At 42.7% G+C, this 23,637-nt stretch overlaps 1 protein-coding gene across 6 annotated transcripts in view; it reads right to left on the minus strand.

The window, feature by feature from the left end:
- march1 (membrane-associated ring finger (C3HC4) 1) overlaps positions 1-23,637 on the minus strand; it is a 574,835-nt gene that overhangs the window by 200,498 nt on the left and 350,700 nt on the right. Inside the window, exon 1 of one of the 6 annotated variants that reach the window (XM_043698912.1) lies at positions 2,449-3,212. The exons of the other annotated variants lie outside the window; for them this stretch is intronic. Coding sequence (XP_043554847.1) covers positions 2,449-2,517 — 69 coding nt within the window. The 5' untranslated portion in view covers positions 2,518-3,212. Of the gene's footprint in view, positions 1-2,448; positions 3,213-23,637 lie in introns of those variants that run through there. 6 annotated transcript variants of the gene reach the window in all.

Below are 23,637 nucleotides of genomic sequence, written 5' to 3' on the forward strand. Positions count from 1 at the left end.
GTAGCCACACAGGCAGACAACAAGCAACATGAATTCGACTGGGACAACACTACTATCATAGGGCAAGCCAGACAGAGAACAGCCAGGGAATTCCTAGAGGCATGGCATTCATCCACAAACTCCATCAACAAACACATTGACCTGGACCCAATATACCAACCACTACAGCGGACAGCTGAAACTGACAACCGGAAGCAGCAGGGACAGACCACTATAAACACTGGAGGAAACATCAAAGAAGCGCTTCGCAGGAGGCTCCCAAGCACTGATGATGTCGCCTAGCCAGGGGACGAAACGTTTGCAACAAACACTTCCAGCTCGGCAAACAGAACCACAACATCCCCTTGAATTTTGCAGTGACCTATAACAACTCATTTTTGCTCTTTTGCATATGTGGGAGTTATCAACCAGCACACTTTCACATTTCCCATGCTACCATTCTCTACAAGTACTCTGCATTTCAAAAATTAAAGGGAATTTTACATATTTATTGGTTTATTGCTTGAATATTGTCACAGGATAATAAATTATAATTTAGCTTTAAATTTTCAGGACTTAATAAAATCATATTCTCAACAATCACTGGTTCTAAGATCATCCTTCAATGAGTAATATGCTCTAATGAAAGAAAAACAGGCATCTCTCTTATTTTGGGCAGAAGAAATTATAACTAAAAAGGTTCGGCCTACTTTAATCCTCTAAACTGAATTCCCATTTGCTTTACTCTAAGAATCTGATAATGACTGACTAATAGTTTACTGGAACATATTCCATGTTAATTGTTACAAAAGCTCATAGATAACATTTTCCACAAAACAATGGCCATAACAGCAAAATACCTTTAAAGTGCACACATTAAAAAAAAATTGATTAAATTACTTTAAATGACAGCATGTAAATCAAAGTAGTATATTACCAGCAAATATTTTGCAATGAATCATTTAAGTTTCACTTTTTAAGAGAATAAATTCATAAGCAAACTAAAATGCATTAAATAAAGCGTAGATATATCGGAGTAAAACAGCTGCATTTCAACAAGTGAACAAATACTACAGAATTAAACCCTGTCAAATTATTAACTGTGTCTATTTTGCCAACTGCTGATATGGAAGGTTCTGCTGGTCAAAGTAGGACTCCACGGTCCTATTCCCATGATGCTGTTAAAAAAAAAGTATAATTTTGTCAGATAGACTGAATCCAGCCAATAAACAAAAAGAAGTCACCCTCACAGTTTCATATACCTTGCTGGTTATCACTATCTGCAGAATAGCAGACATGGCATTTCAAAGCAATTCATTGTTTGTAACATTCAAACTGTCGACAGATGTGTTAAGTCAAGATATAAATTAAAGCTTTTATAGACAAATCCTGCAGCAGTTACTTTCTGGTGCCACCCAACATCTCTAACAAGAAACTGGCAAAATATCTGTTACAAACTAAGCCTACTGATTAATCACTTATCTCCTTTGTCTGAAAATGTGCAGTCACAACACTAATATTTTTGAAGTTCAAATTAAATAAAATTCTGATGAACTTCCAGATTACATCAGCTGAAAAACCAATAAACAGACCAATACCAGTCAACTTTATTACCCAAGGAACTGGGCATTTAAACTGTGGTCAACAGCACGTCAGTACATAATACCTTCATGTTTATCGAGCCAGTGACAATCTTCGACCTGTTCATACAGCATACTGCAATATAAGTGGCATGCTTCTATTTTACAAACCTTCAGTTAAGTGAAAACAGTCATTTCTTCCTAACGTTATAATACAAAGTAGTTTGTTATAAAAGTTCAATGTTTAATTTGACGTACTGTTGCAAGATTTTTTTTCATGGATAACTGAATCATAAAATAATCTCGGAATCAGTTAAACTGATTTATTAAACAGGATGAGGGGAACCTACTTCCGCACTGCCCACGGCAAGACTTTCAACAGCTCTTTTTTTGAAAATTAACTTCATAGAATTTTATTAAAACTTGCTGCATAGGTTTGTCTATTACTACTTTGAATATAAGTATGATTAAAATGCCACAATTTAATGTCTGCTAATTTAATTCTTGTAAATTTACAAAAGCATGTATCAAAACCTCAAGCTAACTGATGAAAACTTGCGCGCTGGTCATAATCAGCTACATAAGGATTCATATGAAGGGCAAAATTCTTCAATTTAAAAAAAAACACCCATAAAACTAATTGCATCTGAGCATCATTTGCGCGTGACATACTGTGACGGCTGCTCGGCTTGTTCAACAAAGAAAATATTACCCCAACAATTTTTTGTTGGCCTTTGTGGGGGGTAATGTCCCTTTAAAAACCTAAATTCAACAATGCAGCATATATTGACTTAACACACAAACCGCAGTTTGTAGAATGCAAACAGACTTAAGCATCTCCCGGGTAAGCACCGAGGGGAACCAGAACATAAAATAACAAGTACGTTACCTGTACACATATCTCCAACGCTGCATTTCTACCTGACAGCACATTGCTACATTCACTTTCAGCCTTCATTCAGCCACCCTGTCTCAGAGGCGCATTTTTTGTTGTTGTTGTTGTTGCACACTTTTGTTAGCCTAATGTCCTCTTGCAGCCATAGCTCTGTACTAACATCTATTTTCCAGAGGAGTTAGGCAGAGGTAGGTAGGTAGGTCAGTGAGAATAATGCTCTGTGGCGATAGCACAGCATGCACTGGAGAGGCTGGATTACTTTGGTCTGATCGAGCAGAGAGCCAGCCAATGTGCATAATTCATGAAACAAGATGAAAGTCCGCTTGCCTAGGCTGTCATCTGGATCATTAAACAGACTGTGAAAAGCTGTTGGAGACCTCCCCTCGAAAAATCCTTAATCTGAAGGTTTTGCATGTTACGGGGATAGAACGGGAAGTCTGACATACAAATAAGAGAGAGCAGCAGGATATAGGACAAAACAATCCAACTGCTTTCAATTACTTTTGTCTGGATACCTATCTGAGAGACAACAGTTGCAGCATAAGCAATAAAAATGGGAATTGTTTGATTCATTCGGTTCAAGAGCTAGTCACAAAGTTAATTAAAATATAGACTCCCAGGATTTTCACGGTGACATTTAAGATTTGTTTTTCATTACGTGATGGTAAAGAAACAGCAAAATGCTTCAACTAGGTTTTTTTATTGTCATCACTGTTGCTGCATGCACAGATAACTTATTCTAAAACAATCTTTAAAAATCTCATGCCACAAAAAGCACAAATGATTGGAGAACAATAGATGGTTTCAACTGGAAAGCAAGCTTTCCTTCAGAGATTAAAAAGAAGTTCACCCTGCACTGTGAAATTGTGAAATTGAATAGGCAAGTGGTTAAAATGGAGCACCTTTATTTCTCATTCTCTCTCACCGGTTTTAAAGCTATTGTTTTTCTACTTGGTATTGGATGAGTGTCAATAAATTGCATGGACATCATTGGTATGTAACTACATCTTGAGCAGGCAGCCACTGAAGCTATCTGACCTGAAAGTGAAGCCCCAAAGGACTAGAGTGTTCTGCCACACCCTATAGTTAATATAAACCCAGACAGCTAGGGGCCAGCCCACCTCCTACTATGCTCACTCAAGAGTGTGGGGCAGCGATGTGTGATTTATCAGTGATGTGGAGATGCTGGTGTTGGACTGGGGTAGACAAAGTCAGAAATCACACGACAGTAGGTTATAGTCCAATCGGTCAGTGTGAAATCACAAGCTTTCCAATAGTGATCACAATTCCATAAGTTTTGGAATACTCGTGGACAAAGACAAGAATGGTCCTAAAGGAAGTGCGCCAAATTGGGGGAAGGCCAACTATAGCAAAATTCGGCAGGAGCTGGGGACTATGGATTGGGAGCAGCTGTTTGAAGGGATACGTGGGGGGCCTTTAAAGACAGGTTGATTAGAGTGCAGAACAGACATCTCCCTGTGAAAATGAGGGATAGAAATGGCAAGGTGAGGGAACCATGGATGACCGGTGAAATTGTGAGACTAGGTAAGAGGAAAAAGGAGGCATGCATAATGTGTAGGTGACCAAAGACAGATGAAGCTTTGGAAGAATATCAGGAATGTAGGACCAATCTGAAATGAGGAATTAAGAGGGCCGGAAGGGGTCAAGAGATATCTTTAGCAAACAGGATTAAGTAAAATCCCAAAGCCTTTTATTCTTATATAAGGAGAAAGAGGGTAACTAGAGAAAGGGTTGGCACTCTCTCAAGGACATAGGAAGGAAATTATGTGTGGAGTCAGAGCAAATGGGTGAGATTCTTAATGAGTACGTTGCATCGGTATTCACTGAGGAGAGGGACATGACAAATGTTGAGGTTAGGGACAGATGTTTGATTACTCTCGGTCAAGTCGGCATAAGGAGGGAGGAAGTGTTGGGTATTCTAAAAGGCATTAAGGTGGACAAATCCCCAGGTCCGGATAGGATTTATTCCAGTTTACCGAGGGAAGCGAGAGAGGAAATAGCTGGGGCTTTAACATTTATCTTTGCAGTATCCTTGAACACGGGTGAGGTCCCGGAGGACTGGTGAATTGCTAATGTTGTCTCCTTGTTTAAGAAGGTTAGCAGAGATAATCCAGGTAATTATAAGCCGATGAGCCTGACATCAGTGGTAGGTAAGCTGCTGGAGAAGATACTGAGGGATAGGATCTATTCCCATTTGGAACAAAATGGGCTTATCAGTGATAGGCAACATGGTTTTGTGCAGGGAAGGTCATGTCTTAACAACTTAAGAGAATTCTTTTGAGGAAGTGACAAAGTTGATTGATTAGGAAAGTTCTGTAGATGTCCTAAAGATGGGCTTCAGTAAGGATCTTGATAAGGTTCCCCGTGGAAGGCTGATGGAGAAAGTGAAGTTGCATAGGGTCCAGGGTGTACTAGCTAGATGGATAGAGAACTGGCTTGGCAACAGGAGACAGAGTAGTAGTGGAAGGGAGTTTCTGAAAATGGAGAACTGTGAGCAGTGGTGTTTTGCAGGGATCCGTGCTGGGACCACTGTTGTTTGTGATATATATAAATGATCTGGAGGAAGGTATAGGTGGTCTGATTAGCAAGTCTGCAGGTGACACTAAGATTGGTGGAGCAGCAAATAGTGAAGGGGACTATCAGAGAATACAGCAGAATAGAGATAGATTGAAGAGTTGGGCAGAAAAATGGCAAATGGAGTTCAATCCAGGCAAATGCAATGTGATGCATTTTGGAAGATCCAATTCAAGAGCGAACTATACAGTAAATGGAAAGGTTCTGAGGAAAATTGATGTGCAGAGAGATCTGAGTGCTCAGGTCCATTGTTCCCTGATGGTGGAAACGCAGATTGATCAACTGGTCAAGAAGGCATATGGCATGCTTTCCTTCATCAGTCGGGGTCTTGAGTACATGAGTTGACAAATCATATTGCAGTTGTATAAGACTTTGGTTCAGCCACATTTGGACTACTGTGTACAGTTCTGGTTGCCACATTACCAAAAGGATGCAGATGCTTTGGAGAGGGTGCGGAGGAGGTGCACCAGGATGTTGCCTGGTATGGAGGGTGCTAGCTATGAAGTGAGAATTATTTTCATGGGAAAGACGGAGGTCGAGGGGGGACCTGATTGAGGTCTACAAAATCAGGAGAGGTAGGGACAGAATAGCACGAAGCTTTTCCCCAGAGCGGGGGACTCACTTAATAGAGGTCATGAGTTCAAAGTGAGAAGCTTCACTTGACAAAGGGGTTACGCTCTGAAAGCTTGTGATTTCAAATAAACCTGTTGAACTATAACCTGGTGTTGTGTGATTTCTAACTTTGATTTATCAGTGGACAGACTTAAAGTTACCTGACATCCCTGGCAGTGGTTCGTAACTGAGCTCAGACATCAAAATAACGAATAACTGAAATTTCTGAATGTCGGTGGGGTTCTTGCTCCATTCCCCCCTTGCGTGAAACCCATTCAGAGTTAACATCCACCTAGAAATGATAGATCCAATTTTGGACTGCAACATTAAAGCACTGATCCTCAAAACCTTTAAAGCAATTCCATTAACAGTGGCCCTTATTTTGAAAAAATTGTGAATTTACCCTGCCATCCAGTAGATGCCTAGCTTGTATCTGTGTCCTCAATGTTTAAAACAGATCGACCTTTTTTGAAAGTTATTTCCAATCATTAAGTTCAGATGTGATGTGTATCTGGAGCAGGTAGGACTTGAGGCCAGGCCTCCTGGCCCAGAGGTAAAGATATTACTACTGTGCCACAACAGCCTCTCAAAGATTTTTTATATCCTTATTCTTATAGTAAGATCACCTCGAACATGCCTTGTTCCAGACTGAAACATTAGGTTCCCCCACTCATTGCTCATGATCGATAGATAATATGTTGTGGGAATTTGGGTTTAGCAAGGAAGATTTTGCTAATAAAATCACAAACCAAATTCTACATCCCTTTGTCTGCCTCAGAGATGAGAATGCTTGGGTAAAGTGTTTTTAATGCATGGATAAAGTGACGGAAGGCTGGAGGGAGGTTAATATTGTGCCATTACAGTACTTAAGAAAGGTTGTGAAGCGAAGCATAGAGCTATAAGTCTAATGTCAGTGGTGGATGGGATTCTGAGAGATAGGATTTACATGCAGTTGGAAAGTCAAGGACTGATTAGGGATAGTCAACATGGCTCTGTGTGTGAGAAATTGTCTCTCACAAACTTGATTGAGTTTTTTGAAGAGGTTACCAAGAAGATAGATGAAGGCAAAGGTGTAGACATTGTCTACATGGACTTTAGCAAGGCCTTCAATCTGAAAGACTGGTTAGTATGGTTATGGGATCCAGAGAGAGAAAGTCAATTAGATACAAAATTGGCCTGATGGTAGAAGACAGAGAGTGGTGTTGGAAGGTCATTAGTTGAATTGGAGGCTGGTGATCAGCTGTGTACCACAAGGATCAATGCTGGGTCCACTGTTGTTTGTCATTTATATAAACAACTTGGATGGGAATATAGGAGCTTTGGTTAGTAAGTTTGCAGGTGATACCAAAATTGGTGCTATTGGACTGTGAAAAAGGTTATCTAAGAATGCAATGAGATCTTGATCAGATGGGCCAATGGATCAAGAAGTGGCAGATGGAGTTTAAGTTAGATAAATGCGAGGTGTTGCAGTTTGGTAAGGCAAATCAGGGCAGGACTTTTACAGTTAATGGTCAGACCTTGATGAGGTTGTTGAACAAAAGATGGGAGTGCAGGTTCATAGTTCCTTGAACGTTCCAACACATGTAGCCATAGTGATGAAGAAGGCATTTGGCACACCAGCCTTCATTGGTCAGGGCATTGACTGCAATTCTAGTCAACCTGCTATAGGGAGGATGTTACTAAACTAGAAAGGATGCAGAAAAAAAACTGACAAGAATTTTGCTGCGACTGGAGGATTTCAGTTCGAGGGAGAGGCTGAATGGCCTGGGACTCTTTTGCCTTGAAGCGTCAGAGGCTGAGGAGTATCCTTATAGACCTTTATAAAATCATGAGGGGCAAAGATAAAATGAATAGCTAAGGCATTTTCCCAGGATAGGGGAGTCCAAAACTAGAAGGTAAAGGCTTAGGATGAGAGGGGAAAAATTGAAAGGGACTTATGGCAGCAACTTTTCACACATACATAGGGAGGATCTGAATACACTGGGGCTATTTTCCCTGCAGCGTTGGAGGCTGAGGGGTGACCTTATAGAGGTTTATAAAATCATGAGGAGTGTGGATAGGATAAATAAACATGGTCTTTTCCCTGGAGTGGGGGAGACCAGAACTAGAGGGGATGGGTTTTAGGTGAGAGGGGAAAGATATAAAAGGGACCTAAGGGGCAATTTTTTCATGCAGAGGGTAGTGCGTGTATAGAATGAGCTGCCAGAGGAAGTGGTGGGGCTGGTAGGATTACAACATTTAAAAGGCATTTGGATGGGTTTCTGAATATGAAGGGTTTGAAGGGATATGGGCCAAATGCTGGCAAATGTGACTAGATTTGTTTAGGATATGTGGTTGGCATGGACGAGTTGGACTGAAGGATCTGTTTCTGTGGTGTACAGCTCTATGTCTCTATGACTTTAAATGAACCCAATTCTTTTTGACCCCTTTGCTTTGCCTCTTTTTTTTTCTCTTCCCACTCTTTTTATTTCCTCCAGATCTATCTGATTGTCACATAGTTTCTTTTAAAGATAATCTTACACATTTTTGTGGGAGAGCACTTTTGGATGGTGTGACTGTTTTCCATATTAAGCAACAGAACTACAAATACAGGTCTTGAATATAAGGGGCCTGAGTAAGCCGTATGAGAAAGAGAAACAAGTCAAGATCTAAGGAAGCTGGTTTCTGCTCCAAAAAAGGAGCTACGGGATTCATTCCAGAGACAGCGCTGGGTTCCAGTTTTGTAAGCACTTTTTACAGCTTGCTATATTCAAAAGAAGTGAGATTGCCACCTGCAAAAGCTCTTATTTATTTTATCTCCTGAGTTCCCACCTTACGATGCACCAACAAGTTGGTGTACAGGAGTATGGCCCAGATTCCACAGGCTGGGTACTGAAGAGACCAATGTTAAGTCATCTGTGAAATTAGCTGTTACACATTCATTCAATTTTAAAATTTTGGAGCAGTAGACCTCCACCCTCACCTCCGTCCAAGACCCCAAAGAAGCCTTTTCCACATCCATCAGAGTTTTACTTGTGCTTCCACATGTCATTTACTGTATCCGTTGCCCCCGATGCGGTCTCCTCTACACTGGGGAGACTGGATGCCTACTCGCAGAACGCTTCAGAGAACATCTCCGGGACACCTGCATCAACCAATCCCACCGCCCAGTGGCCGAACACTACAACTCCCCGTTCCACTCCGCTGAACACATGCAGGTTCTAGGCTTTCTCCATCGCCACTCCCTAACCACCTGACACTTGGAGGAAGAACGCCTCATCATCCGTCTCGGGACTTCAACCCCATGGCATCAATGTGGATTTCACCAGTTTCCTCATTTCCCCTCCTCCCATCTTATCCCAGATCCAACCTCCCAACTTGGCAACACCCTCATGACCTTGGCTTAATTGTCCATCTTCCTTCCCATCTATCTGCTCCACCCTCCTCTCTGACCTATCACCTTCTTCCCCACCTCCATCTACCTAACTCACTCTCAACTACCTTCTCCCCAGCCCCACCCCCCTCCCATTTATCTCTCAGCCCCCGGCCCACAAGCCTCATTCCTGATGATGGTCTTATGCCCGAAACGTCAATTCTCCTGCTTCTTGGATGCTGCCTGACCTGCTGTGCTTTTCCAGCAACACACTCTCAACTTTATTGTTATTTGTTCATTGGGTGTGGATGCTGGTAACTAGGCTAGCATTTATCGAAAAAGTGAGGAGCAGGAGTAGGCCATTTGGCCCTTCGAGCCTACTTTTCCATTCAATATGATCATGCCTGATCGTCCAACTCAGGACCGTGTTCCTGCTTTCCCCCATCCTCATACCCTGTGATCACTTTTACTCCAAGGACTATATCTAGTTACCCATCCCTAACAACTATCACAATTTGCGATTGTCTGTGTGAAACAGGGTTCTAAATATATTTACATGAGTTTTTTATGATTCAGTTAGAATAACTGGCAATGATCATGAAGGTTGCTGAAGAGATTGTTCAGTAAATATGCACACAGCCAATAGTATTCTCGCAAGTGATTTTTGACACATTAATTTAAATTAATAGTTGAAGGTATGTAGTTGCAAAATTACTCCAATTTTTTTTCTCATTGGTGGGAAGTGTGATAAGATGCAATATAATGAACCGGTTCTGTAAAGCTCTTGTTTGGAATATTTATTTAACATGCTGTAATTTTAAACCACTTGTCTATCATGCTGTCCAAGGAGGTTAATGAATTGAATGAGTTGAAGGTCATCAAATAAACTGATCGTTCCTAAAATATTAAATAATCAAAGATCAAGCTACGAGTCAACACTAATTTCACTCATTTTCCTTTTTCGTTAAGTACTCTCTGGTAATCTTTGTGAAAAAAAGCTGAAGACACTGTCAGAGCAAGAGGTGACAGACATTGTCAGCTGAAAGCTTTCTACTTCCAATGTGTTCCAGATCTTGAAAAGCAATACTGTTACATTTGTTTATCAGTGAGTTACCTAACTGTCTCTCCTTCATTTTGATGTCAAAGCAATTTGTGACACCAGTCATTCGTTATCCTCAGAAATCTGCCATGTTGAAAAGACAGATTGAACACTCCAGCTCTCTGGAGCAATGCAGCCATAACAAACATTTAGACAATTGTTTACCATGCCCTTACTAGAAATAAGAGTCACAAAATCGTATATATTTTTAATAGAAAATGATAAATAGACAGAATAGTAAGAAAATATAAAAATAGAATTAACCTCTGGATGCATGATGAGTATTGGGGAACAGCTTATTTCACTAAAACTCCCACTTCAGACTGGATGGGAATTATCCTGGATGAAATCAGGTGCAGTAACATTTATGGTATGCTGCTCTTCATATCAATTGTAGCAGGCCTGTTGACATATTAGGCCACCAAATTCCTCTTGCTTCAATGCCATTTTCTACAAATAAATAGTTCCTACTAACATTTTTCCTCTGCTTTCCTGAAGATGTCAACTCTTTTTAAATGTGCTCCTGCAGGCAGCAAGGAAACACAGAAAGGTTCTGTTATCTTTGAGTGGATGCAGGAGGTTGACAAATCTCCCAATGAAGGCCTGGCTGGATGTGGCCTAGGATGGAAGCATCATCATGAATGAGTGTAATAATGGAAGCACTTCAATGAATTAGTGAGGTCTGGCAGGGGGAGTAGCGTACATGATGATAACATTACAGTCCTGCATGTCCCAAATGACAGTCCAAGACACACTGCACTAGTGCAGATACTCTCAAGTCAGTTAGCATTGGCTGGTGTTTTGAACAGGAGGCATGAGCTAGTGAGGAAGTGAACCATGTGCTGGAGGAGGTAATGGAGGCAGTGACGGTTGCAGCCAGTCCACATCGGAGGATTAAGGACAGGTCTAGCAATGCTCAACTTCACTCAGAACACCCAGTCCCAGGTACATCATTGAAGAGCAGCTACTAGGGAAGCAGACCTGACAGATACCAGCACAATTCACTCGAGGTGTTTGACATGGTTCTTCACCGACAATGAAAGGGACCATCAATGTCATGAATGGAGCTGTATCTTTGGTGTAGGAATACATGATCTCTTCCACTGAGATCGAAACATAGAAAATTGGAACATGAGTAGCTCATTTGGCCCTTCAAACCTGCTCCTCCATTCATTATGATCATAGCTGATCATCAACCCAATGGCCTGTTCCCAATTTTTCCCCATTTGCTTTGATCCCTTTACCTCCAAGTGCTGTATCCAATTACTTCTTGAAATTGTAAAATGTTTTGGCTTCGGTTTCTTTCTGTGATAGCGAATTCCAAAGGCTTACCACTCTTTGGGTAAAGTAATCGCTTCTTACTTCAGTCCTAATTGGTTAAGTCCAAATCCTTAGGTGATAAGCCTTGGTTCTGGACTCTCCTGTCATTGGGACCATCCTTCTTGCATTTAGTCCTGTGAGAATTCTACAGATTTCTATGACATAGCACCTCATTCTTCTGAACGCCAGCAAGTATACTCCAAACTGGTTCAAACCCTCCTCATATGCCAACCCAGGAATCAGTCTGGTAAATATTTGCTGTACTCACTCTATAGCAGGAACATAGAGAAATTGCACACAATATTTAAGGTGGGGTCTCACCAAAGCCTGTATAATTGCAACAAAATATCCCTGTTCCTAAACTCGAATTGTCTTGTTATAAAGGCTTCTTCATCATCTGCTGTGAGGAAGTTAGAAAGCCACAGAGGGATCCGTTCCCATGTTTTACATCTCTTCAAGGCACACTGGGGACTCAAGGGTTAAACATTCCACTGCCAAGGAGACTCACAGCAGTATCAATTGGAAGCCTGTCCTCTTACAATATAGACAGAACATCTCAGTAGGGGGGAGGCTGACTGTATCTCAGGAGCGGACCCTAGTGGAGCCACACATGTGGATTCCCCTGTAGCCTCAGACAGAGGTATTTGTCCTTCCCAGACAAGACTGATAGCCTTGGCCACAACCCTGTTAAACTGCCTCCTGCTCCCAATGTCTTACTTCCCCTCCATATTAGCATAGGTATGTGAATCCCTCATTGAGAACAGGCAAAACCCTTCTGTTTTAATCACTTCCATTCAACACATGATCATGAAGAATACGATAATCAGTCCCCGTAATCCATTCACGTGTTATCACAGGACATCAACATTCATCAGGTTTTGTAAATTCATAATTACCTATCTTAAACTATATGATCACAATTGACATGTGACTGATAAGCCTTTTGTTTGATCATTATAAAAAATACTTTCTTTGTGTGTAGGGCAGAGAGTGAAGAAGGCGTTTGGTATGCTTTCCTTTATTGGTCACAGTATTGAGTACAGGAGTTGGGCTATAAAACCTTAGTGTCAGGTGGATTAGCCAGGGGTAAATGTAGGGGAATGGATCTGGGTGGGTTGCTCTTTAGAGGGTTGGTGTGGACTTGTTGGGCCGAAGGGCCTGTTTCCACACTGTAGGTAATCTAACAAAGAATTCTTATCATGAGACCCGTGATCTGTTGAAATGGTGTAATCATCAGTTATAACAACATTCACAAAGAAACGCTTATCTCATATCCAGTGGCATGACAGGGATACTCAATTAAATGTGTGCAATTAAGTTGAGTCATACATTGCTCTTGTGCCAATTTGAATGTTTGTTGCCATGGTTCTGTCAGATATATGCCCTCTCATCATTTGGTCTGTAAACATTTCCCTCACCCCATCCTCCTCAGAGAGGGAAGGGCACTCTATATTGGTGCTCATGACCAGTGTGACTCCTGTCTGTTGCAGGAAACTGTGCAGGTTGCAACAAACTGCCATGCAAGAGATCATTGAGAGGCCATATTGGAGAGCTATCTCTGTGTAATCTAATTATGCATATTTCATGTTCTGCTCCATGGTCATCCCACTGCAGTAATTGTATGCTTCCTCTACCTTAGTATTAGGATTTTGTACTGATGGGAGCAGTCATGTCCCGGTGGGTACACCTTGTCACCCTGAATCCATCTGCAAAGATGTTTCAGTTGGCATGAAGAGTTGAGACACCTGTGACTGTCTCAGGATGAATGACTCATGATAGTTTCCTAGAACTTTGCATATCTCAGGGAGATCCTTTCGCAGTAGTCACAAACAATTTGAGTGTAGTGGGAGTTTCCTGTTCATGAATATCCTAACTGCCTGAGTCAGGTATGTGTGCAGCCTTTGGAACCCTGGTCCTATTGGGGAATTCTGGCGTTGTGCTTTTTCTGCCTGATTTGTTGTTATGAAACTAGATGTATTCTTCAGCGTGCTGGGACAAACCACTTGTCACCTGCTTGATGTATTTTTGGACTACTGACTAAGATATCCCACATGACTCCTGTAGCTGTAAGGTTGAACACCGGAGTTCCCTTCTCAACCACAGGTAATGGGTGGCTCCCATATCCCAGTGGAATCAATTCCCTCCCTGACATTCTACATGAAGGACTTCTGCCTGAAATGTCAATTTTCCTGCTCCTCGGACGCTGCCTGACCTGCTGTGCTTTTCCAGCACCACTCTAATCTTGACTCGAATCTCCAGCATCTGCAGTCCTCACGTTCACCTATTCTGCATAAGTCAAAGGCCATCCATCACAACAGACAAAGATTTTGGAGAAACTTGCATTCTGACATCTCCACGAAGCTGAGTTTCTGTCTGTACGCCCCTTAATCCAGGGCGCGCCTTCTTTAAGAATTCACCTGCCTTATTGCCCATACCTAACCTGTACATCTAAGTCCTATCACTGGCTCTTCTTTGCTAGCTGTTTCCTGTCCCCACTTGCCTGATGTAGTCTTCTCTGTCTTCCTCTTCCACCCTCATACCATCCTCATTGGAGTAGGCAAAATTTGATTGCAGACCATCCATCCCTTGTCAGAATTTTCATGGGGCAAAGACACTAACCCCAAATTGCAGGGGGCACGGGCATGGTAGAAGATACCCTTCTACCATGAATACACCTCTTCTGTTTTTACTTGCTGTACATTAATATTTTGTGATACATATACAAGGCCACCCATCTTCATCTGGACAGTCGTGTTATACAGTCTTTCTACTTTTAAATAATCCATATTAACTTCATCTGAAAATTACTGACAACTCATATTGCCTATATCTCTTTGCAGACTCTTTGATTTTCTATGTACCTTTGTTTCATCAGCAAATTTGGCTAAGTTCCTTCATCCAAATCATTAATATAGATTATAAGTATTTAAGATCCCAATCCTAGTTCCTATGGCACTTCAATAGTTACAGTTTGTCAACCTGGAAATGATCCCTTTACCTTGACTCGCTATTGTCTGTTAGTTAGCCAGTCCTCCATTCATGTTAATGCAGAAGGATCACACTCTATGTCCTCCTATTTTGTACAGTGACTTTTTAATATGGTTTCTTATTGAATGCATGCAGAAAATCGAAATACACTACAATTATCCACCCTGCCTCTGATATCATCAAATAACATTAAGAAATTTGTCAAATACAATTTCCACAAAAGTAATGAAGAGGATTGATGAGGGCAGAGTGGTGGATGCGATCTACATGGACTTCAATAAGGCATTCAACAAGGTTCCTCATGGTCAACTGGTTAGCAAGATAAAAAAATTGGAATACAGGGAGAACTAGCCATTTGAATACAAAACTGGCCAGAAAGTAGAAGACAGAGGGTGGTGATGGAGGGTTGCTTTCCAGACTGGAGGCCTGTGACCAGCGGTGTGCCACAAGGATCGGTGCTGGGTCCACTCTTTTCATCATTTATGTAAATGATTTGGATGTGAACATAGTTAGTAAGTTTGCAGATGACACCAAAATTGGAAGTGTAGTGGACAGTGAAGAAGGTTACCTCAGATTACAATGGGATCTTGATCAGATGGGCCAATGGGCTGAGGGCTGGCAGATGGAGTTTAATTTAGATAAATGTGAGGTGCAACATTTTGGAAAGGCAAATCAGGGCAGGACTTATACACTTAATGGTAAGGTCCTGGGCTGTGTTGCTAAACAAAGAGACCTTGGAGTGTAGATTCATAGCTCCTTGAAAATGGAATCCCAGGTAGATAGGATAGTGAAGGCGGCGTTTGGTATGCTTTCCTTTATTGGTCAGAGCATTGAGTACAGGAGCTGGGACGTCATTTTGCGGCTGTGCAGGACATTGATTTGGCCACTTTTAGAATAATGTGTACAATTCTGGTCTCCCTCCTATGGGAAGGGTGTTGTGAAACTTGAAAAGGTTCAGAAAAGATTTACAAGTATATTACCAGGTTTTGAGGGTTTGAGCTATAGGGAGATGCTGAATAGGCTGAAGCTATTTTCCCTGGAGCTTCGGAGGCTGAGGGGTGGCCTTATAGAGGTTTATAAAATCATGAGGGGCATGGGTAGGGCAAATAGACAAGGTATTTACCCTGGGTTGGTGGAGTCTAGAACTAAAAGCCACAGGTTTAGGTTGAGAGGAGAAAGATTTAAAAGGGACCTAGGGGACAACCTTTTCACGCATAGGGTGGTGCATGTATGGAATGAGATGCCAGAGGAAGTGGTGGAGGCTAGTGCAATTGCAACATTTAAAACGCATCTGGATGGGTATATGAATAGGCAGGGTTTAGAGGGATATTGGCCAAGTGCTGGTAAATGGGAATGTATTAATTTAGGATAGCTGGTTGGCATGGACAAGTTGGATCGAAGGGTCATTTCCATGCTGTATATCGCTATGACTTTTATGTTGACTATGCCTGATTGTATTATGATTTCCTCAATTTCCTGTTCCTGCTCCTTTTATAATAGATTCCAAACTTTATTCCAATAACATATTTTGGACTAACTGCCTTAAAGTTGCTTACGTTTTTGTATCTCTCTTTTTCATACACATGGTTGTCAGACTTTGGTTTTTAAATCCACTGTAAACTTCCCAGAATCGAGGGATTTTGAGAAGAATACAATGAAAGCATTTATTATCTCTGCAGTCATTTCCTCTCAAGATCGGAGGATGAAAAAAATCAGGTCCAAGGGACTTATCAGCCTTTAGTCCCATGAATTTTCCCAATACAATTTCTCTTGTGTTTGTGACTGTTTGAAGTTCCTCTATATTACTTCTTGATTTTTTTTTCTATTCTTAGGCATTTTTGTGTGTCATCTACTATGAAGATGGATGCGTAAGGTTTATTTACAAATGCTGCTTTTCCTTCTTCACACGGGCGGCACGGTGGCTCTGTGGTTAGCACTGCTGCCTCACAGCACCAGGGTCCCAGGTTTGAATCCTGCCTCAGATGACTGTCTGTGTGGAGTTTGCACGTTCTCCCCATGTCTGTGTGGGGTTGCTCCGGTATACTCCCACGATTCAAAGATGTGCAGGTCAGGTGAATTGGCCACACTGAATTGCCCATAGTGTTAGGTGCGTTACTCAGGGGTATACATAGGGGAGGGAATGGATGGTCAGTGTGGACTTGTTGGGCCAAAGGGCCTGTTTCCACACTGAAGGGAGTCTAATGTATTACTAATAGTTAAGTTTCACCTTTTAAGAATGAATGCTTGCTTTCGATATTCATTCCTTATTTATCTACTGTAGAAGTTTTTACTACCTATTTTTATGTTTCATCCTAGTCTTCTCTCACATTTCAAATTCTCCCTTTATTATTCCCTTAGACATCCTTTGTTGGTTTTTAAATGTTCCCAGTCCCCACCATTAATCTTTAAAGCATTGTACAGTTTATAAATTGATGCCAATATTTTAAAAAATTTGACTGTTTGACGTAGGTATGGATGGCTGGTTATCATTTATTACTCATCTCTAGTTGCTCTTGAGAAGGTGGTGATGAACTGTCCTTCTTGAACATCTGCAGTCCATGTGCTGTAGGTTGACCCACAATTCCCCGAGAGAGGGAATTTCGGGATTTTTACCCAGTGACAGTGAAGAAACAGTGATAAATTTTCTCGTCAAGATGGTGAGATTTGAAGGGGAACTTGCAGGCAGTGGTGCTCCCGTGATTCTGCTCCCTTGTCCTTCTATATGAAAGTGGTCGTGGCTTTGGAAAGTACTGTCTCAGGATCTCTGGTGAATTTCTGCAGGGCACCTTGTAGATAGTATAAATTGCGGCAACTGAATATTGGTGGTGAAGGAAGTGGAAGCTTGTGGATGTGCTGCCAATCAAGCGGGCTGCTTTGTCCTGAAGCTCCTTGAGTATTGGTGGACCTGCACCCATCCAGTTTGGAGTATTGATACTCCTGAATTCTGCCTTGTGGTGAATAGGCTTTCGGCAGTCAGGAAGTGAATCAGTCACTGCAGTATCCATGGCCTCTGATAGTTGCTCTTGTAGCCACTGCGTTTCCATGGTGAGTCCAGTTAAGTTTCCGGTCAATGTTAACCCTTAGGATGTTAATAGTGGGGGATTCAGTGATGGTAATACCATTAAATGTCAAGGGGCAATGATTAAATTGTTTCTCATTGGCAATGGTCATTACCTGGCATTTGTTGTGGCGTGAATGTTAACTGCCACTTGTCAACTCAAACCTGGATATCATCCAGATCTTGTTTTGTTGCATTTGAACATGGACTGCTTCAGTATCTGAGGAGTCGCAAATGATGCTGAATATAGTGCAATCAATCTGCGAGCATCCTCATTCTGACCTTAATAATGGAGGGAAGGTCACTGATGAAGCAGCTAAAAATGGCTGGGCCTAGGATGCTACACTGAGGGATTCCTGCAGCAATGTCCTAGAGCTGAGATGACCGACCTCCAACAACCATGACCATCTTCCTGTGTGTCAGGTATGACTCCAATCAGGGGGAAAGATTGCCCCCTGATTCCCATTGATTCCAGTTTTTCTGGGGCCCCTTGATACTGCACTCAGTTAAATGTAGGAGAAAGTGAAGCAGATGCTGGAGCTCAGAGTCGAGAGTGTGGTGCTGGAAAAGTACAGCAGGTCAGGCAGCATCGGAGGAGCAGGAGAGTCGACATTTTGGGCATAAACCCTTCATCAGGAACGAGGCTTCTGGGTCGGAGCTGAGAGATAAGTGGGAGGGGGGTGGGTTTGGGGGGAAGTTAGCTGAGAAAGCGATAGGTGGATGAAGGTGAGGGAGAAGGTGATAGGTCAGAGGGGGGAGTGATGCATGGGTCTGTTGGGCGGTGCTGAGTTGGAGGCTTGGGACTGGGATAATGTTGGGGGAGGGGAAATGAGAAAGCTGTTGAAATCCACATTTATCCTGGGTGGTTGCAGGGTCCCAAGGCAGAATAGTGAGGCGTTCCTCCTCCAGGCATCAGGTGGTAACGGTTTGGCAGTTTGGCCGTCAATCTCACCTCCCTTTTGGAATTCGGTGCTTTTGCCCATGTTTGAACCAAGGATGTATTGAAGTCAAGAGCTGAATGGTCCAGGCAAAAGCCAAATTTGGCATCTCTGAGCAGGTTATTGTTGAGCAGGCGCTGCTTAATAGCACTGTTGATGAAACCTTCCATCCCTTTAATGATGATTGAGAGTAAGCTGATGTGGCAATGACTGGCTGGGTTGGATTTGTCAGTAGACAAACATGAGGCTGGAAGACCACAGCAAGCCAGGCAGCATCAAGAGGTGGGGAAGTCAATGTTTCGGGTATAACCTTTCTTCAGGACTACATATGGAGGTAGGGGGAGCCACAGACAAAAAGAGAGAGGTCGGGTGGGGAGATTACGGAATGGTGAGGTCGTGATAGGTGAACACAGGTTGTGGGCACTACCTGATTGGTCAAGGAGAGGGATGAATCTGGTTGGTAGCTGGAAGGAAGGGTTGGTAGATGGAGTAAAAAGGAGGAGGGGGGGGGGGGCTGGAAAGGGAGCCGGGGGATGGGTGGGAAGGTTATTTGAAACTTGAGAACGCAATGTTATGTCCTATGGGCCCAGGCAGATGATAAGGTGTTGTTCCTCCAATTTGCGGTCTGATTCACAGCAGCAATGGAGGAGGCTGAGGATGGACATGTCAGAGGGGGAGTAGAAGGGGAAGTTGAAATGGGCTATGACTGGGAGGTCACGCTCGCCATTTTTGGCCTGGTGAAGATTCTCAGCGAAACAGTCACCTAGTCTACGTTGGGTCTCACTGATGTAGAGAAAGTCACATTGGGAGCACTGGATGCACTAAGTTGGCAGGTCTTACCTGGAAGGACTGTTTGGGGCCTTGGATGGAGACGACGGAGGTGGTGTACGGGTGTTGCATCTTTTCTGTTTTCAGGGGAAGGTACTGTGGGCGTTGGAGAGGTTGGTGGGGAGTATGGTGTAAACCAGGGAGTGGTGAAGGTCATGCTTTTTGTCTACAGGACATACCTGAACAACACTCCACATTGTTGGACAGGTGCCAATATTGTAACTGTACTGGTACAGCTTGGCTAGGGCAGCAGCACATTCTGGGGCACAAATCTTCAATACTATTGCTGGAATATTGTCAGGGCCCATAGACTTTGCAGTATCCAGTGCCTCCAACCATTTCTTGATGTCATGTGGAGTGAATTGAATTGGTTGAAGACTGGTATCTGTGACGCTGGAGACGATTGGAAGAGGCCGAGATGAATCATCCCACTTGATACTTCTGGCTGAAGACCACTGTGCATGCCTCAGCCTTATCTTTTGCACTGATGTGTTGGTCTCTTCCATCATTCAGGATGGGGATATCTGTGGAGCCTCCTCCTCTAATGAGTTGTTTAATTGTTCACTACTATTCATGACTGGATGTGGCAGGACTGCAGACCTGAGATCCGATCCATTTGGTGCGGGATCGGTTAGCTCTGTGTATGGTTTGCTGCTAATGATGTTTGGCACACAAGTTCGCTATTTAGTATTTGATATTTGGTAGCTCCACCAGATTGACACCTCATTTTTTTGGTATGCCTGGTGCTGCTCCTGGCATGCCCTCCTGCTCTCTTCCTTAACTTCCTTAATTAACCATGGCTGGGTAGATCCTTCTCATAGAGTGTTAATTTCTCAATGTAACATATCTTTGTGAAGAATTATGAAATATTTTCTTCAAGGTCTGCCACTACTTTGCCATTAATTGACCTATTAACCTATATTCCCATTTCACTTTAGCTAATTCTATCTTGGGGCCTTGAGTTGATTTCTGAGCGAGGCTGGCATGGATGGAGGCATAGAGAATGAGAGGTTGGTTCCTGTTCTTTTTCTCAGAGGGTGATAGATGGGATCCAAATCGATGTGGTTGTTGATAGAGTTCCAGTTGGAATGGCATGCTTCTAGGAATTCTCATGCATGTCTCTGTTTGGATGGACCTAGGTTGGATGTGTTGTCCCAGTCGAAGTGGTGTCCTTCCTCATCTGTATGTAAGGATATCAGCGAGAGTGGGTCGTGTCGTTTTGATTTAAACTTTGCTGACTGTGCTAGAGTCCTCAGCCAGGCTTTCTGCCCAGCCTTGCCCAGGGTTCGCACAGCCACGTGGACTCTGCCTGACTCCTAATTCAGCCTAGCTTTCCCACCGCCCCCCCCCCCCCCCCCCCCACCCCCCCCCCACCGCCTCCCCCCCCCCCCCCACCCCCCCACACCTTCCACACCCCCCCCATCACCCCCAGGCTGAAAGTCCAAAGTCTGGGAAGCCATTTTAAATGTTTGGGCTTATGGAGCTGGATTTCTCCTGTCTTTATGCTTATGTTGTGTAATGGTTATCTTATACAAATTTATCTCTGAACAAAATAACAACAACCCTAACTGTGATTGCTGAAAATCAGAAACAAAATCAGAAATTGCTGGAACAGGTCTGGCAGCATCTGTGGAATGGAAGCAGAGTTAACCTGAAATATTAACTCTGCTTTCTCTCCACAGATGCTGCCACATTCACTTCTATTTGTACTATCAGTTCATCCACCTTGTTATGCATGCGAGATGAATTAGATAAAGAGCCTTTAAGCCTGCTTTTTATTCACTAATATCTCTTTTGTCCCTTCCAATCTCATTCTATGGTTATTGTTATTGATACTTTCTTTTCAATTCTCCAAATCTCCTGTCATATGAATCACCCCTCCCCCCTCCCCTTCAATTATTTAATCAAATGTCATTTCTACATCCCCATTTATATGATCTTCCAGAACACTGGTACCAGATGATTCAGGAAAATCCCATCTCAGTGCTACAGCCCCCAACTTCCCCAGTATTGAGGCCAGTGTTTCACGGATCAAACCATTTCTCTCTTTCTGTTCTTTCAGACATTCAGTCAACATTTTAATTTTATTCACCCTGTACTAACTTGTTCATGGCTATGGTAACAATCCAGAGATTATTACCATTTTTCATGTTAACCTTCTCATCTTCCCTTTATAGAATCGCTTTCTTAGTCCTATCTTTCCCATTGGTATTCACATGGACCATGGCAACTGGATTGAAAGTAACTCCAAGGTCATTTCCACCCCGGGGATGATGTCCTTAACCCTGGAAATCGACAGGAAACACAACCTTCATGTTAGCGAGTTTTGAGAAGGTTTGTCGCTCAGGTTGAAGTTCTGGTTTGTTCGTTGAGCTGGAAGGTTTCCTTTCAGATGTTTCATCACCATGCTATGTAACATTATCAGTGAGCCTCTGGTGTTATGTCCCACTTTCTATTTATATGTTTTGGTTTCCTTGGGTTGGTGATGTCATCTCTTGTGTCGGTGTTGTCGTTTCCTGTTTTTTTTCTCAGAGGGTGATAGATGGGATCCAAATCGATGTGGTTGTTGATAGAGTTCTGGTTGGAATGGCATGCTTCTAGGAATTTTCATGCATGTCTCTGTTTGGATGGTCCTAGGATGGATGTGTTGACCCAGTCAAAATGGTGTCCTTCCTCATCTGTATGTAAGGATACTAGTGATAGTGGGTCATGTCGTTTTGTGTATCCTAGTGTCTAGCTTTCTGCCTGTTTGACCAATATAGTGTGTGTTACAGTTCTTGCAATATATTTTGTAAATGACGTTGGTTTTGCTTGTTGTCTGCATAGAGTCTTTTAAGTTCATTAGCTGCTGTTTTAGAGTGTTGGTGGGTTTGTGGCCTACCATGATGCCAAGAGGTCTGAGTAGTCTGGCAGTCATTTTTGAGATGTCTGTGATGTAGGGGAGAGTGGCTAGAGTTTCTAGATGCATTTTATCTGCTTGTTGGAGAAATCTGTGGACTGTGTTCATTGGATACCCGTTCTTTTTGAATATACTGTATAGGTGATTTTTCTCTGCTCTTCATAGTTCCTCTGTGTTGCAGTGTTGAAATAATGTTCTAATGCAGCTTCATTTGTGGGTGTTGAGATGATTGCTTCTGTAGTTCAGTATTTGGTCTGTGCACGTTGTTTTCCTGTAGACACTGGTTTGAAGTTCCCCATTGGCTGTTTGCTCTAGTGTGACATCTGAGATTGGCAGTTTGTTGTTGTTTTCCTCCTCTTTAGTGAATTTTATGCCAGTAAGGGTATTATTGATGGTCTTGAAGGTTTCCTCTAATTTGTTTCATTTAGTGATGACAAAGATGTCATCCACGTAGCAGACCCAAAGTTTGGGTTGGATGGTTGGCAGAGCTGTTTGTTCAAGTCTCTGCATTACTGCCTCTGCTAAGAACCCTGATATCGGAGATCCCATGGGTGTTCCATTGGTTTGTCTGTAGGTTTGTTGTTGAAGGTGAAGAGGGTGGTAAGGCATAGGTCCACTAGCTTGACGACATTGTCCTTGCTGATGAAGTTGGTGGTGTTTGGTGTATGTGTCTTTGGGTCTTCCAATAATGTAGTCAGCGTTTTCTTGTCCAAGTTGACATTGATAAAGTGAATAGGGCCATTACATCAAAGGAGACCATTATTTCATCCTCTTCTATCTTGGTGTCTTTGATGGTCTTCAGGAATTCTTGGGTGGAGTGGAGGGAGTGGTGTGAGTCTTCTACTAAGTGGCATAGTCTTTGGTGTAGCTCCTTGGCTAATCTGTACATTGGTGTTCCAGATAGCGAGACTAGGTTCCCGGTTTGTGAATTTTGGGTAATCTGTGGAAGTGTGGTGTGTTGGATCTGTCTTGGTTCATTTTTTGGAATTCTGTCTCCAGATTTCTGAAGTTTTTTTTGAGTAAGGCAGTAATGCAGAGGCAGTAATTCCTGCCAAAGGCCTGGTCCTGGTCCTGGTCCTGGTCCTGGTCCTGGTCCTGGTCCTGGTCCTGGTCCTGGTCCTGGCTGATGGACCAGGTGTCCTGTATGTAGGTGATCATATCCCTGATGAGCTTGAGGCTCTTAGACAACTTCCTACCCGCTACAATACAGGTTTGGTCAGGGTGAATCTGTGATCCCAAAGCAGACTTGACCTGGTTGGCAAAGATCTTAGACAGGACTCTGTAATCCACATTTTGGTTGCCAATTTTTAATTTCCTCCCCCTCTCCTTCCATTTGTAGATGAGGGTGATGATAGCTTTCCTGATGGATTTGCAAGTTTTACCTGCCAGAAGCCTAATGTTGTACACCTCTAGCAGGTCCTGGCCAATCAAGTCCCACAGAGCTGAATGCAATTCGCCGCTAATGTGTCGCTCCCAGGGGCTTTACCCTTTCCA

The sequence above is a fragment of the Chiloscyllium plagiosum genome, chromosome 1 (assembly GCF_004010195.1).
Source record: "Chiloscyllium plagiosum isolate BGI_BamShark_2017 chromosome 1, ASM401019v2, whole genome shotgun sequence".
Classification (NCBI taxonomy): Eukaryota; Metazoa; Chordata; class Chondrichthyes; order Orectolobiformes; family Hemiscylliidae; genus Chiloscyllium; species Chiloscyllium plagiosum.